Source organism: Gracilinanus agilis, chromosome 1 (assembly GCF_016433145.1).
Source record: "Gracilinanus agilis isolate LMUSP501 chromosome 1, AgileGrace, whole genome shotgun sequence".
NCBI lineage: Eukaryota > Metazoa > Chordata > Mammalia > Didelphimorphia > Didelphidae > Gracilinanus > Gracilinanus agilis.
In genome coordinates, this window is record NC_058130.1 from 250669637 (window position 1) to 250685729 (window position 16093).

At 39.4% G+C, this 16093-nt stretch overlaps 1 protein-coding gene across 1 annotated transcript; it reads right to left on the reverse strand.

The window, feature by feature from the left end:
- Positions 1-5311: 5311 nt before the first annotated feature.
- On the reverse strand, positions 5312-14032 carry ALDH1B1 (aldehyde dehydrogenase 1 family member B1). Its single transcript, XM_044657519.1, has 2 exons — positions 13971-14032; positions 5312-7205 (listed from the first exon to the last, which is right to left on the reverse strand). Exon 2 carries the CDS (start codon positions 7196-7198, stop codon positions 5645-5647), a length of 1554 nt encoding a protein of 517 aa, XP_044513454.1. The 5' UTR covers positions 7199-7205; positions 13971-14032; the 3' UTR covers positions 5312-5644.
- Positions 14033-16093: the final 2061 nt, after the last annotated feature.

Consider the following 16093-nt stretch of genomic DNA (forward strand, 5'->3'; position numbering starts at 1 on the left):
CTTCGTTTCTACTCTGAAGGATTTAAAGTTCTATCAATTGATGGTTAATGAACCCTACAAGGTACTTTCTACAGAATCATGGTAGGCAATCAAGATGCTAATTTTTAAAAACAGGTTTCTACCTGGGGAGCACACCTATACATTGTTTGGTGAACATTGTGTTAGAATTACAGTGTCAGAGGCGAATTGCATCTAGTGGGATACAAAATAGAAATGTTGTAATAGTGTAGATTTTACTTTTAGGTGCTTCTACTCTGTCAAAGAATGTAATGAGACGATTTTTAAAAATCACTTCATATCTCAGCTATATAACACAATTCTGGCGTGTTTAAAACTCTTGTTTGTTTAATCATGTCCAACTTTTTGTGACCCAATGGAGCTAATCCTGGAGTTTTCTTGACAAAGATACTGGAATGATTTGCCATTTCCTTCTCCAGTGTGTTCCCATTTTACATTTAAGGAACTGAGGCACGTAGGAGTGATGTGACTTGCTTAGACTCATGCAGGTAGTGTCTGAGACTGGTTTTGAACTCACATCTTCCTGATTCTAAGCCCAGTGCTCAATTCACTGTACCACCTAGCTGCCTGTCTAAAACTCTAGACTCAGAATAATAATAATTCACAACACTTTTTTGCAGTAGGCCTGTGATATAGGCAGTACTAATATTTTTATCTCTATTTTATAGATGAAGAAACTGAAGCTTAGTGGGGGGAAAAGTAAATTACAGCTAAATAGGGGTCAGAGCTAAGATTTAAATCCTGGTCTCTTGACTCCCAAATATGGCACCCCTTTTCGATTACTCAGCTGGAAGAGAGTCACTCCCCTAGTAAAAAAAAAATGAGTGAATTAAATTTCAGACTTTGGAGATTTTTTAAGCTTAACTTGATATTTTAAAATCCCATGCTTTTCTGGGACAAGTCATGGTAGCATGGTAGCCCAAAGTCATGGACATTACTTTTCTTTGCAATTAATTTTACAAAGACAAACACTGTGGACATTTTGATTGAGTTCTTTCTGCAGAAGGTGTAACCACTTCCTGCTAGGTGATTCCTGTACTTGGGGAAATGTAGTAGTTTGAGAAGGTTAATGACCTATTGAAGACGTCTGAAATGCATGACTATTAAATATTGATATTTCAAAGGGTAAATGCATGTTTTAGTAAGTGGAGTTTCATTGTACATCCTGGTCCCAAGAATGAAGTAGTATCTATAGCCACAGATCACTTAAGAAATACTCAGAAATATTCAAAATTAGATGGGACAGTTCTGGGTCCGCTAATAACTAAGTATACTGAAATTAGCATTTTGGGTTAACTATGGAATACCCAAATCAAATCCCAATCTAGAAGAGATTCTGGCATCTCTTTTTTGGAAGTTTTTAAAGAACAGGGAAGCTTCTTTCTTTTAAAAACGATTTGGTAATATTTAATATATATATATATATATCTCATATATATATATATCACTGTCACTTCTAAAAATGTTTACTTAAGAACCCTTCCTTGTAAGAAAGAGAAACAGCTAATCGAAACAAAGTGTTGCTGCAGCAAAGCATCTGACAGCACCCACCTTGACCCTGAGAGGAAAGGAGACTGTTTTCTCATCTCTCTTCTCGAGCCAAGGTTGGCCACCCAATTGTTAACTTCATCTTCAATAGTGTAAGTGAAGTCTAGTTTGAAGGCACAGAGCAGACCACAAGACCTTCTTTTTGAGTCCTTGATTTGGTGGGAATTAGGAGGTTGGGAAGGAGAAATATCAACATCTTTATTGAATGCAAAAAATTCAGTTAATGCCATAATGTCTTAAGGATTAGAACTGATTCTTGGTTATTTCGACAATACTGGAAGCTCTAATTGTTTTTCATCTTTCTTAAGTGTATCTGTAGCTATTTCTGGAATTTTTCTCACTCCCCAAAAGGTAATAAAATTGTTTTTAGACATCATAGTCCTTCCTTGGCATTTATACTGTGACACCCTAAAGATTTCCTCCATTAGGGGAAGACTAGAGGCCAGGAGATTTTTTTAATGTGGTTGCTATTGTGATTTAAAAAACAAAAGCTGTTTTCTAATCCTAAATTTTTGCTAGTTTATTTTCATAAGATACTGTGATGTCACATAGTTCTGTACACTGAAAATAAACTATTTTGAAGTTGTCTGTTCAGTCTCATTGTTTGGAATTAGACAGATGCATTTGTATTTATTTCTTTGTAATGGTTCCTTCATTATCCTTTCCCACTGTTATTCACACTCTCATGCTCTGGCCCTTCTTCACCTCACTGCAGGTACTATAGCTGGGGTCTGTTTGCTTCCCAATTCTCCCTTTCTCTTTTACCCTTCACACCTGAAAACTGATTAAACTTCCTAATTTACTTTTTTATTTGCTTGTGAGGACACTGATTCCTTCTCTAAATTATTCATAGTTTGCTTGTTTTACCTTATATTTCTTCACTCTGTGGTCCTTTCCTCCGGAACTCATCAATTCCAAAGGTGTTTATTCTTCATCTTAAGATTAAAACTATTTCATGAAGGACAGAAATAGCTTCTGCGTACTTAAAAAACCCTACCTTCTGTCTTAGTATCATTTCTAAGAAAGAAGAGTGGGAAGGGCTAGGCAAGTGGGGTTAAGTGATTTGCTGAGGGTCACAAAGCTAGGAAATGTCTGAGGTCATATTTAAACCCAGGGCATTCTGCTTCTAGGTTTAGCTCTCAATCCACTGGGCCATATAGCTATCTCTTTAGGACATTTTTAAAGGCAATCCCATGTGTTTTTAAATAATTTATTCTGAGAAAGAAATGGTTTTGAATTTTAAAAAGTATGTTGTTCAGTTGTGTCTGACTCTTTATCCCCCGTTTGATGTTTTCCTACGCAAAGATAGTGGAATGATTTGCTATTTCCTTTTCCAGTTCATTTTATAGATGGGAAAACTGAGGGAAACAAAATGGAGGGATTTGCTGGGGTCATATAGCTAGCAAGTGTCTGAGACCAAATTTGAACTTGTGAAAATGAGTCTTCCTGGCAATCCAGCCACTGAGAAACCTAGATACCCTTTATGGTAAACAGCCACCAAGATTACTCAGTTATTGGAGAAATGCTATGCAGGGGTTGAACTAGACTTTTATTAAGAACTGTTTTTTTTGTGGGAAGGCAGAGAGAGGTGGGGCAGGAGTAGTGGTGGTATTGATAATGTGGGAGAAACATACTCAACATTGTCTCACCCCAAGAATAGGAGACTCAAATTCCATTCAGCCAAGAAAAGAATTTTTTTCTTTTTTTGAAGAATTGGTTTATGGCAGTATAATAGCTTGTGGAATAGTCTGGGGGCAAATCACGTAGCCTTAGTATTGATAGATAAGCCCAGGGGCTAGTAGGTGAGCCTCTTTGGAGCTGATAATATGGAGTTGTAGCTCCACTGTAGGGTGGCAGCTTCCATTGTAGAGTGACAACTTCCACCAAGAAGTAGCAGCTTTCACCATGGAGTGGCAGCTTCCACCAAGGAGTGACAGCTTCCACACCCTGTGGATCAGGGTTGACATATTTATTGGGGTCTGGTTGCTTAGCATCTCCTTTTCCAAACTCAGGTGGAGGTATATTTTGGGGTTTGTTGCCATAGGGAATAAGGAGCACACACAAGACTGAAGGCCTCAGTGAGTAGGTTACAAGTTTTTCTATTGTCCACCTTGTCATCATTTGTCAGAGAGAGGTCTTGATGCCCTTCCAGAGTGGGAACATGGGGAGGGGATATGGTACATTGGAGGACCACTATAGTGTGAGAAGGGAATTCCCCTCCCTTTGTTTTGATGTAACCAATCAGTGACTTTTGATGTAATCAATCAGTGTTTACCATTAAAATGTGCAGGGATAGACAAGCCCTCAGAGAAGGGAAGTTGAAATCAACAAGGCAGGAAACTAATCCCACAGGCACTGCTCCCCGGGCAGTGCCAGGCAAATTAAGGAACTATGATTGGTTCCTGAGGGGGTGATGCAGGAGAGCTAGTGGGTGGAGAAAACTGCTTATAAGCTGAGACCCAGTGATTGCACACACACTCTCGTGCTCTTCTGGCTGGAGATTGGAACCTGAGGGAGAACCCTTGTTTGTGGGGAGTTTGATTTCATCAGAACAGCACATAGGGTGGTAGACTAGGCAACTCTGTACCTCTTTCCTACATTTCCATCTCTTTACTATCACTACTTTGTTGTAAAAGCTACTAAAGCTACTAACAGCCTCATAATTTAATTTTAACTATTACAATAGGTAATTAATTATTTCTAACAATAATATAAGCAATTAATAAAAGAGAATGGGAACAAAGCTGATGCCTAGCATAGAACATTACCAATTGGTACACAGAGTGGATAATCGAACAGTCTACAATTCATGCTTGACTAATGCTGAAACTACGGTTTTGCAGTTGAAGTTTAACTAATACCAACTAGAGAGAGTATGAGGGTCCTGTTCCTATTACCACCCCTTACTTCCCACTGCCATCCCATATCAACCAGATTAGAAAAACACTAAAAGAACTTTATACAATATTATGGACTCTATTGGGGAAGAAAGAGGAGAAATAGATATTGAGTAAGGTTTCAAGTTTCTTGAACTATAAAATGAGAGGAATTGATGGGCTATATATATATATATCTATATATATATCTTAAGAGAAGAGAAGGGGAAAGAATGAAAAAAAAATAAGAGAAGAAAGCAAAAATGAAGGGGACACATTAAAAATGTGGAAACTGTAGTTCAAAATTTAAAATAGGAATTTTTTCAACACTAAATTTAGCACAATAGATTTAGAGTTGGAAGCAATTGTAGAGAGCATCTAGAGTGGGGACCCTTGAACTTATTGGGGTCATTGACCCCTTTGTCATTCTGTTGAAACTTAAGGACCCCTTCCCAGAATTTTTTGAATGTGTAAAATACATAGGATTTAAAAGGAAACCAATTATGCTGAAATAAAAATGTCATTTTTTTCTTACTGAAATTCATGGATCCTCTGAAATATGAGGTATATGAGTCATAAATCAAGAAGCAGAGATCTAGTCTAAACTCTCATTTTACACGTGAAAAAACCAAGGCACAGAAACATAAAATGACTTATTTAAGGTCACAGATATGTGGCAGAGTTAGATTTGAATCTATGTCCTCTGACTCCAAATTCAGAATTCTAAACCATCTTGGCTCTTATATTCCTAGTGTATTTGTTTAATTATGCCACATTATTAAATTTTCAATTTGAAATGCACCAGAGTGATGTATTTGGAGATAAGAATCATTTTATAATATTTATTTATAAAAGTCAGAATTTATTAATTGGAGTTTTAGAAGAAAAATATGTGAAATTAAGTACAAATCAGTAGCAAAGGGGAAAGAGGTTCAAATTGTAAGTTAGGAAAATAACATCAAACGAGATAACAAAAACTTAAACCAATGAACCCAACAAATCAAAGTGAAGAAGAATCAAGATTGGAAGAGCCTGCCAACTTTAAAACTTTGGGCTTTCTTGAAGTATGCCAAAAGGCCATCTTTGGATCAGAATCACCATCTTTTTAAAAATAATTACATGGAACAAAAAAGGAATCAGTAAAACTTGGATTGTTATAGGACCCATGGAGTCTGATCCAAGAGGATTTTGATGTTCATTTTTCATGAATTTTTCTGTGGAATTTTGATTGTTACAGTCTTTACTTCTACATATTCTCTGAGACCATCTTCCCCTAGCTCTCTCCCATTTCCAGATTCCTTGAAGCCTCCAAAAGGAGTGTGACATGTTACAATATTATAGGTATTGACCCACACTGTTCCAGCTTGCAGGGCTTGGGTCACATACATGGCCTTGTCCAGGTCCCTGGTGAAGACCGCCGCTGCTAACCCATACTTGGTATCGTTGGCCCTCTCAATAACCTCACTTAACTTTTTGAATTTGAACACGGGTTGCACAGGTCCAAAGATCTCCTCCTTGGCAATCCGCATGCTGTCTTGTACATTGCCAAAGACAGTGGGCTTGATGAAGAAGCCTTTCTCCCCAAAGCGTTCTCCCCCACACATCAATTTGGCACCTTCTTTCTGGCCTACTTGGATGTAACCCAGGATTTTTTCAAACTGTTCTTTGTCTACCTGGGGCCCTTGCTGGGTGTCAAGCTCAAAGGGGTTCCCAACTTTCCTCTTCTTGGCTTTTTCTACAGTTCTTTCAAGAAATTCGTCATAGATGGAGTCTTCCACAAAGGTCCGAGAGCCAGCACAGCAGCACTGGCCCATGTTGAAGAAGAGGGCTTCGTGGCATTGTTCTACAGCGTGATTCATGTCTGCATCCGCCAGGACGATGCTGGGGCTTTTCCCACCCAGCTCCAGGGTGACCCTCTTCAGATTAGAGTCCCCTGCCGCCTTCTGGATCAGATGGCCAACCTCTGTGGAGCCAGTAAAGGCCACTTTATCAATGTCCATATGTTGGGCCACAGCAGCCCCTGCAGTAGGTCCGTAGCCCGTGATGATGTTTACTACGCCAGGAGGAAAGCCAGCTTCTTTGATCAAGGAGGCGAGATACAAGGCAGAGAGTGGGGTCTGTTCAGCCACCTTCATGACAACAGTATTGCCAGCAGCAAGGGCTGGGGCAAGTTTCCAGCCTTGCATGACCAAAGGAAAGTTCCATGGAATAATCTGGCCACACACCCCAATGGGCTCGTGCCTTGTGTAGCAGAAGAGCTCTCCATCCATAGGGATAGTCTTCCCATGGAATTTGTCTGCCCAGCCCGCAAAGTACCGATATACCTTAATGACTTCATCGAGGTCCAGAGCATAGGATTCTTGGAAAGGCTTGCCATTGTCCAAGGTCTCTAGTGAGGCCAGATAGGTGCGATCTCTCTCTACTAGGTCAGCCAGGCGGTAGAGTAACCGGCCTCTCTCAGAAGCATCCATCTGTCGCCACGGAGACCCTAGCCGAAAGGCTTCCCGGGCAGCTTTCACAGCCAAGTCTACATCTGCCTTATCTCCTTCAGCCACATGAGTGATGACCTCTCCCGTTGAGGGATTGACTGTTGGGAAAGTCTTTTTGCTGACTGCATCCCTCCACTCATTATTGATGAAGAGTTTGTCATAGCGGACTTCTGGCTGTAGCACAGGGTTTGGAAGAGATGCAGCAGAGGAGTAGGGAGCAACCCTTGTACAAAGACTGGATAATCTGGGGGCCAAGAGACGCAGCATGGTATATCTGGAGAAGGACAAGAGCTGCCGTGAGTCATATGCTTAAAAGCACCCCTCTGGAAATACATTTATAATCTTTTATAACATACATAATATACATAAAATGCATTCATAGTACATTTATAATCTATATTTATAATCTTATTACTTGGAATTCTGAAAGTGTTTTAGATTATAATAAACTCTATCAGGTTGTGTCTTAAAAACAAACAAAAAGTACATACTTTGTTATGGACAATTCCTGATTCACTATATCAAAGCCCAAAATATGTGCTTTGATTCACTGCTTAATGCTTTAAACTTTGGAAGGATCTATCCTTTGCCTTATCATTTTTATGAGTAAGAGCTTATGTGATATTGGAAATTTCGGTGTCCTTGAATTAATTTTGAGGTCCCTGATCTAAAATTCCTGTGGACATATAGATCTCTTTCAAATTACATTTCCCATGATTCTGCTTGTGTAATCAGGTGGGAAGGAAGTGTAATAACGTAAACAGGAGTATAAAGACTGAGGACTGGATTGGCACTTCCTCTTTTTTGTGGTCGTGGAGCAGCAGGAGGATGGGAGGAGCAGGTCATTGGAAGGTCCCTTTAAAATAACTCAACAGGCACATGGCTTCATTTTTCTAAATGGTTTTCAATAAAACTCTTTAAAACTGTGATATTTTTAATTTTATCACTCTATATTAATTTAATTTCTTAACTTATATATGTTGCATGGTGGCCAACTAGACAGGGTTGGAAGGGGCACTCTTGCCTTAACCAAGTGAACTGGATGCCATGGCTCATATACAGAAAAGGGAAGCCAGGATGGTAAAGGGCCTAGAAATCATGATATATGATTTTTATTTGAAGGATTTGGGGAATGGATTGCCTGGAGAGGAGATGATTTAGGTAAGATATGATAGCTGTCAAGAATTGGAAAGGCTAGGGGCAGTGGATATCTCAGTGGATTGAGAGCCAGGCCTAGAGATGAGAGGTCCTAGGTTCAAATCTGGCCTCAGACACTTCCTAGCTGTGTGACCCTGGGCAAGTCACTTAACTGCCATTGCCCAGCTCTTACTGCTCTTCTGCCTTGGAAACAATATACAGTATTGATTCTAAGGTGGAAGATAAAGGTTTAAAAAAGAATTGGAAAGGCTGATATGTGGAAAAGAGAGTTAATTCCTTTTATTTGGCTCCAGAGGGCAAAATTAAGGCATATAGATGGAAAATGTGAATAGGTAAATTTAGGGTTGATTTATATAAGAAAAAAAAACTTTCTGATAATTGGAACTATTCAAAAGTGGAATAGTTTATCTGGTGAGATGATGTGTTTTTCTTTACTGGGGGTCTTCAAACAGAAACTGAATGACCACTTCATGCTGAACTGGTTACCTTCTGCAATGTCTTTCAATTTGGATTCAAATCAAGTCAACAATCACTGTGCTAAACACGGGATTTGGAGAAAGGCACAAAAAATGGTTCCTGATTTCAAGGAGTTCACAATCTAGTGGAGGAGATAACTGGCAAACAACTACGGACAAAGAAGACTTACACAGGAGAAGTTGCAGATAATCAACAAAGGGAAGGCAGTAGCATTAAGATGGAATGGGAAAGGCTTCTTGGAGAAGGTGAGATTTTAGATTCTCTGTGATTCGGAATCAAGCTCAGTGCCTTGACTTATAAAATCAAAGAATTTGGAAATTGGAAGGTACTTTACAGATCATTAAAGTCTTTTTCTGATTGAGTCTATGATAATTCCCAGTTCCAGCCTTTAATGCCAGTTGACTGCATCTCTGTCTGGAAGTCCTTTGAGTGTCTAAAACACAACATGTCCAAAACAGAATAAAGCCTTTAATATTTTTTTTACCAATAATTTGAATAAACATAGATGAAATGCTCATCAAATTTGTAGATGACGCAAAGTTGAGAGGGATAGTTAAATACCAGATGACTGAATTGGGATCCAAAACAATCCTGACAGGTTAGAGGACTGGGCTTACTCTAATGAAAAGATAAATGTAAAGTGTATTGGATTGTAGAAAATAAAGCAAAAATACTTTAGAAGGGGCAGCTGGGTAGCTCAGTGGAGTGAGAGTCAGGCCTAGAGACAGGAGGTCCTAGGTTCAAACCCGGCCTCAGCCACTTCCCAGCTGTGTGACCCTGGGCAAGTCACTTGACCTCCATTGCCCACCCTTACCAATCTTCCACCTATGAGACAATACACCGAAGTACAAGGGTTTAAAAAAAATACTTTAGAAATATAAGATGGGAGAGGCATGGTTAGCAGTTTGTCAAAAAAAAGATTTTGGGGCTCTGGGGACTACAAACTTAAATCAGCAGTGAAATGGGGCAGTCAAGAAGGAAAAAAAAGATATACTGGATAAATTTAATCAGAGGAAAGATGTTAGTATTAAGGGAAATCAGAAAATATTTCTCAAGGAAGGTGGGATTTTAGCTGGGACGTGATGGAAACCAGGAGAAAGAGATGATGAAAGAGAACATCCTAGTCATTGGGGGACAACCTGTGCAAATGTATTGTATTGAAAATTTATGTTTCTTATTCAGGGAATAGCAAAAGGCCAGTACCACTGGATCACAGAGTTTATAGGGTTAAGTAAGGAATACATTACTAGGAAGTTAGGTGGCACAGTGTATAGAGCACAGGGTTTGGAATCAGGAGGACCTGCATTAAAATCTGACCTCAGACACTAGTGGTGTGATCTTGGTGTGTCACTTAACACAGTTGCCTCAGTTCCTTATCTGTCAAATCAGCTGGAGAAGGAAAGGGCAAACCACTCCAGTATCTTTGCCAAGAAAACCGCAAAAGAAGTCACAAAGAGATGTCCACAACCAAACAGCACAGGTATAAACCAATTAGAAAAATGAGTAAGGGACAGATTATGAAGGACTTTGAACACCATTTAGAGGATTTTTATATTTGACCCTGGAGATAATGGGGAGTAACCAGAATTTACTCAGTGAGGGGTAGGGGGAAGAGAAGGGGATAATGCAATCAGAACTATACTTTAGAAAGATCAATTTGACAGCTGAGTGGAAATACTTGAGGCAGGGAGACCAATCAAATGGCTACTGTAATAGTCAAGGCAAGAAGTGATGAAGGCTTGTGCCAGTATGGCTTCAGTGTCATAAAAGTGGAAAGTCACAAAGACATTAGAGGAAAGAAGTGGAGGCAACAATTATAGACTTCTCAAGGAATCTAAGGATAATGGTTAATAGAGGTGGATGGATCAAGTGAGGATTTTTTGAAGATGGGTGAGCCATGGGCATTTTTGTAGAAAGTAGAGTAGTAGGCAGATAGAAAGAGACTGAGGATTAACCAGAGAGGGAATGATAAAGTGAGTGACATGCGGGAGAAGATGGAATGGTATTACTTGTGCATGTAAAGGGTTTGCAATAGCAACATGGATCACCTCTTCAAGTGAGGCAAGGGTGCAAGTAATGATAGTAAGGAAAGATGTCTGAGTCATATGAGATGAGGAGGAAGGGAGAAAAACTTTTGGCAAAAGGCTTCCAATTTTTTCAGTGAAATGTGAGGTAAGATTCTCAACTGAAAGGGAAGGGAAGAGTTGGGAAATGAGAAGGGATGAAAAGTATTGGAAAAGCCACACATGGGATAGTGAGTCAGTTAGGGCAGTGTAAAAGGATTACTTCCGGAGCAGTGAAAGCCCAGTGGAAATAATGTAATGTGAATTTTAACATATTGTATGATTTTCTATAGCTTTGTTCAGTGAATAGGAATGAAGGCAGCAGGGAGGAGCACCCAAATAGCAGTGAAAACAGCAGATGTTGGGGATAATATAAAGCTGAAGCTTGGCAGTGCTACACACTGATAGGATAAAGAGGCAAAGAGCATGAGATTGTAGAGCTGAACCAATTCATGAAGGGGTCAAAATGGAGGAGGGTGTGAAAGTCTAAAAAGATTAAAGTTGCCCAAGGTCACATAGCTTATTAATTGCAGAGTTCCTCCTAGAAGCCTGATTTTCTGAAAACTTGGACCATAAGAGAAATATTGGTTCTATTTTTTTTTTATCCTTTTTCCCTTGAGATTTCTTTGAAAACATCAGGTTTGTTGCAGTGGATTTTGGATTATTTGTCCCAAATTCTACAATCTCTGTTGTTATTTGATTTGGCATCTCTATTAGTTTAACATCTTTGGAGGCCCCATGATGGGCTGAGTGTTTAGCCTACTACTAATAAAAAAAAAGTTCTTCCTTTTGAGCCACTTGGCTATGGGTTCCTACAAATCTTTCTCTACCAAGAGAATTTCCCTGGACCAGATATGTGATAGAACCATCTCAAACCTGCTCAGGAGAACTGATTATTAAATTTTCAGTGTGAACATTTACACCTTGGAAACTGGGAAATACTACAAACCATGACTTGATTTATAGTTTTTTTTTTTAACAATCTAGTCTTAATGAAGTGATGGATAAATGTTAATTATGTAGATTAAGCTCTAGAGTGTGTTGGTGGCATATTTTTCCCTTTGGAAAACTGGTGGTTAAACATTAACCATCACACTCCAGCCTTGTACCCATTATTTTTCCCTAGAAAAATCAGTAAAGCTATCTTGGGGGGAGGAAGGATTTACTGTGAGTTCATTGGTGTGGGAAACTTCTGGGGCATATAGACATAAATCTACAACTAATCTGTAATTATTAGTTTAGAGAGTTATCTCTGACACTGAGGGGAAAAGTGATTTGCCTATAGTCACATAATTTTTATGTCTGAATTAGGATATGAACTGAGGTATTCTTGACACTGGGGTCTGTCCTCTATCTACTAAACCATTCTTCCTCTCAATAGATATACTATTATTCTATAATTTAATTTAGTAGACACTATTCTTTCTCCTGTGATTATTCGGGTTTTAAGTTGATTCTTAATTAAATGATTATGGAAAGAAAAGAGAGTGACTGCTTATAATGAAAATGCTCTAGTGTCTAAGATCACTATATTTGAGTTTCATTAGATTTTTCTGTCAAAGAGCTTTCATTGTGGGATGATGTTGTGTAAAGAAAGCACTACTTCTTAAACTATAGATAGCAAGAAAATTCCAAGAGTACAGAGAGAACTGTGGAATTCTAAACATTTTGCACTGAGTTGAGTCACAAGATGAATGTTTTAGTTCCAGCTCCTTTCTTTATAAATGTAAGATGTTCCTAGGGCAGCTAAGTGGTGCAGTAGAAATCTGTCCTCAGACAGTGACTTGACCTTGTTCACCTCAGCTTCCTCATCTGTAAAATGAGCTGAAGATGGAAATGGCAAACCATTGTAGTATCTTTCCAAGAAAACTCCACAAAATCATGAAGAATATTGCCATTTCCTATGCAAGTCTTTCTTTTCTTTTCCAATTAAAACATCCTTTGTCGCTTAGTCCTATTTTCAATATGCCCTCATCCTGTCACTGACCTCATTGACTTCTCTTTAATATGCCCCAGTTTACTGATATCTTTGCAAAAATATAATTCCCGCACCTGAATGCAAGATTCCTAATGTGGTCTGAATGGGACAGACCACAGTCTGGACATTCTGATCCTTGCTGTCAACAGCAGCCTAGGACAACAATCCCTTTCACTAGTCTTATTCCTTATCTCAACTCATTTGTACTAGTAGCTTGCCAACTTTTTCAAATGAATAAGTGAGGTCAAGGGCATAGCCACAACCTGGGGGTGAGAAGAGGGACTCTGGTCTTTCTTCTGGCATTTCTGCACTTGTAGGATGGGAATGGAGAAAAAGGGTTCAATTGACCAACTACCTCCATTGTTAGAGGAAAACAGATGCCCAAACAGTTCTAAGTTTTCAAAACCCCTAAGTAACCAGTAAATCTCATCTTTCTTAAATTATGTCAGTTTCAAAACTTCAAAAGAATGAGAACTGTATGAATCTTTATATGCCAGCTAGTCCATACCCTTTCCACTTCCAGTTTTACGAGAAAACAAAGACCTCCTGGGTGTAGTGACTTACTCAAGGAAACACAGGTTGTTAGTAACAGAGTTAGAATTTGAATAGGTATCCTCACTCCCAATCCTGGAGTCCTTTGCACTATACTAAAATGAATAAAGATATTGAACTAGGTCAGGGGTTTTAAACTTGGGATTCACAGCCTTAAAAAAAAAATCTAGTTTTCTATTTAAACATAATTGGTTTCCTTTATTTTTTAAATTTATATGCACTTAAAAACATTATTTTGAAAAGAGGTCCACGAGCTTCACTAGACTGCCAAAGTGGGTCAGCGCTTAAAAAAGGTTAAGAATCCCTGGCATATATGCTCTTCTGAGGTCCCTTCCAGCCTGTAAGAATCTCTAACTACGCCTTTTCCTTGTAAGGGCTTTCAGGAGCTTGAGAAGTGCCAGCTGTCCAGCCTCCAGGGAGCCCTGTTCCCACAGGACTCCTTGCGGAGAGCAGCTGCCAATAGCAGCTGCCTCAGCTCCTAGCCACGCAGTAAACAGGCAGCTTTCAAGGAGGCTGAACCAAGTTCCGAAGCCAGAACCTCAGTCCAGCATCTAGGGACAGTAGGGTCCAGGAAGCTAGGGACCGACGAAGCGGATCACCCTCCCCTCCCCCCTAGGAGAGCTTAGGAGATGCTCGCCCTCTCACATCCGCCTCTTGGCGCCACGCAGAAACAACTGTCTGCAGCGCACTGGGCTCAGATCTCTTCCCTGTGAGCTGGGAATAAAATCCCCCAAACTGTCGGCTTCAACCGCCCAGAAATGGTGCCTCCCCCAGTGGAGTGGGAGAAGCTGTGCTGTTGCGTGCGTTTTACCTTGTGGTTCTGGTTGGGTCGTTACCTTCCGGTCCAGTTCGTGAGCAATATCCAGGGCGCAAATTCTCAGCCCTTACAGTGTGCAGCCCATTTATAGAGGCACTTAAGGAGGCACCTTTCGTGTCTCCACCCTCTGTCCCTAGTGTTAGCGCGAGATCGGGACCTGGGACATCCCCACCTCCTGCCTTAGCGGCAGGCAGGACCTTCTCACCTTTCCCCGGCCGCCCGTGGCTTTGTTACATTGGTAACTGTACCTGGGAGCTTAAACCAAAGAGTAAACATTTATTGCTCTTTGCTCCTTTCGCTGGCGTTGTGCTCCTGATAGATGTTGAAGTTGGACTTTCACATTTGCCTTTTCTTTTTTTTTTTGGTCTGCCTTTTATAACAATTTCGGCGGGCAATTCTTGCATTTGTGCGACTTTGTAAATGTTTTCTATTAATTAATTAATTTGTTGGTTACATTAAAATTTTCAGGTATCTCCCTCTCTGCATTAAGGAAGCCATCATTTTATATATAAATAAAAACAGGAAAGATGGTTTATATATGTAAATATATAAATAATATATAAATATATGTCTATATAAAGTATAATATATGGTAATATAGAATATAGTATAATAATATAGAAATATATATAAAATATAAATGTATAATATGTAATATAACATGATAATTAATTAACAATATAATATAATAACATATTTAATTTAATAAAAATATATATAAACTGTCTTTCATGTTTCTATTTATCAGTCCTTTCTCTGGAGGTGGACATTCATAAGTTATTTTTCAAACATTAATTCTGTAGCTGTATATAATATTCTTTTGATTCTACTCATTTTGCCCTCTTAAAAGAGTTTATCTTAAGTAAAAGGAAGTCTAAATTGAAATCAGCAGATATAGGGGGCAGTTAAGTAGCTCAATAAATAGAGAGCTGGGCCAAGAAATGGGAATCCTGGGCTCAAATCTAACCTCAGATACTTTCTAGCTGTGTCACTTAACCCCCCTTGCCTAGTCCTTACTATTCTTCTGCTTTGGAATTAATACAGAGTATAGATTCTTAAAACTGAAGGTAAGGGTTTAAAAAAAAAAGAAAGAAGAGAAATCAATAAAGGAGCTAGCAAACAGGGTTTAAAAAAAAAAAAAAGAAATCCTTAGATAATAGAGCATACCTAGCTCACAGGAAGTGAAAAAGGTACCTGACTGCCCATCTCTTTGGGTTGACTCATACCACTCTAGAGCTATCATTCTATTTCTTTGCAGGTGCAGAGCACAGTGTCAGCCTAGATCTCCCCTTATACTTTCTATCTTAATTTATCTCTCATCTTCTTCCTCTTGTTTACTCAGTTCTCTAGCCTCCTCTTCCTGCTTGGAAGTTAAGGCCACTTCATCTCCCTAAGTTCCTCCACCTTAAAGTGGGTTCTATTTTTTTCTCAGGGGAAGAAAATTTAGCAGTCCCTTATGAAATCAGCAGTGGCATGATAAACATCTGCAAATACACAGCACAAATAGCAAAATAAACATTTACCAATAAAAGAATAATGATGATTATCCTAGTATCCTAAGTAATCATCTCTTGATGCCATTCACAGAAAAACTGTGTCAAAGGTATATGCAATAAGACATGATACATGGAGCAGTTAGGTGGTGCAGTGGATTGAGAGTTGGGTCTAGAGACAGGAGGTCCTGGGTTCAAATGTGACCTCAGACACTTCCTAGCTGTGTGACTGCAACATGGAAAATGGTGGGGTGGAATTCCTGCAATATACAGGGTCAAGCATCACCCAGAATTCCAGGGGACCCCCCCCCACGAGAACTCTGGGTGAGGGGACAGTTTGAAAGCAGTTAAACAGTTGATTCCTGGGGGTTGAAGTGAGCAGGTCACTCTGCTTGTGATTCCCAGTTTTGGGATTGCTTTGGAGGCCATCTGGGGCAAGAACCATCTTGGTTCTGCTCAGTGGTTTGCTTGTTTAACTGAACTAGACCTTTCTAGCAAAAACACAATTGTTATTTAGTTATTTTAGATATTAGAAGTGATAATTACAGGCTTGAGGGCAAGATAGCTAAAAGTCTGCCACTCCCTCCTGGGGGGGAGGGGCAGTTTTTACCTAACAGTTCAGGG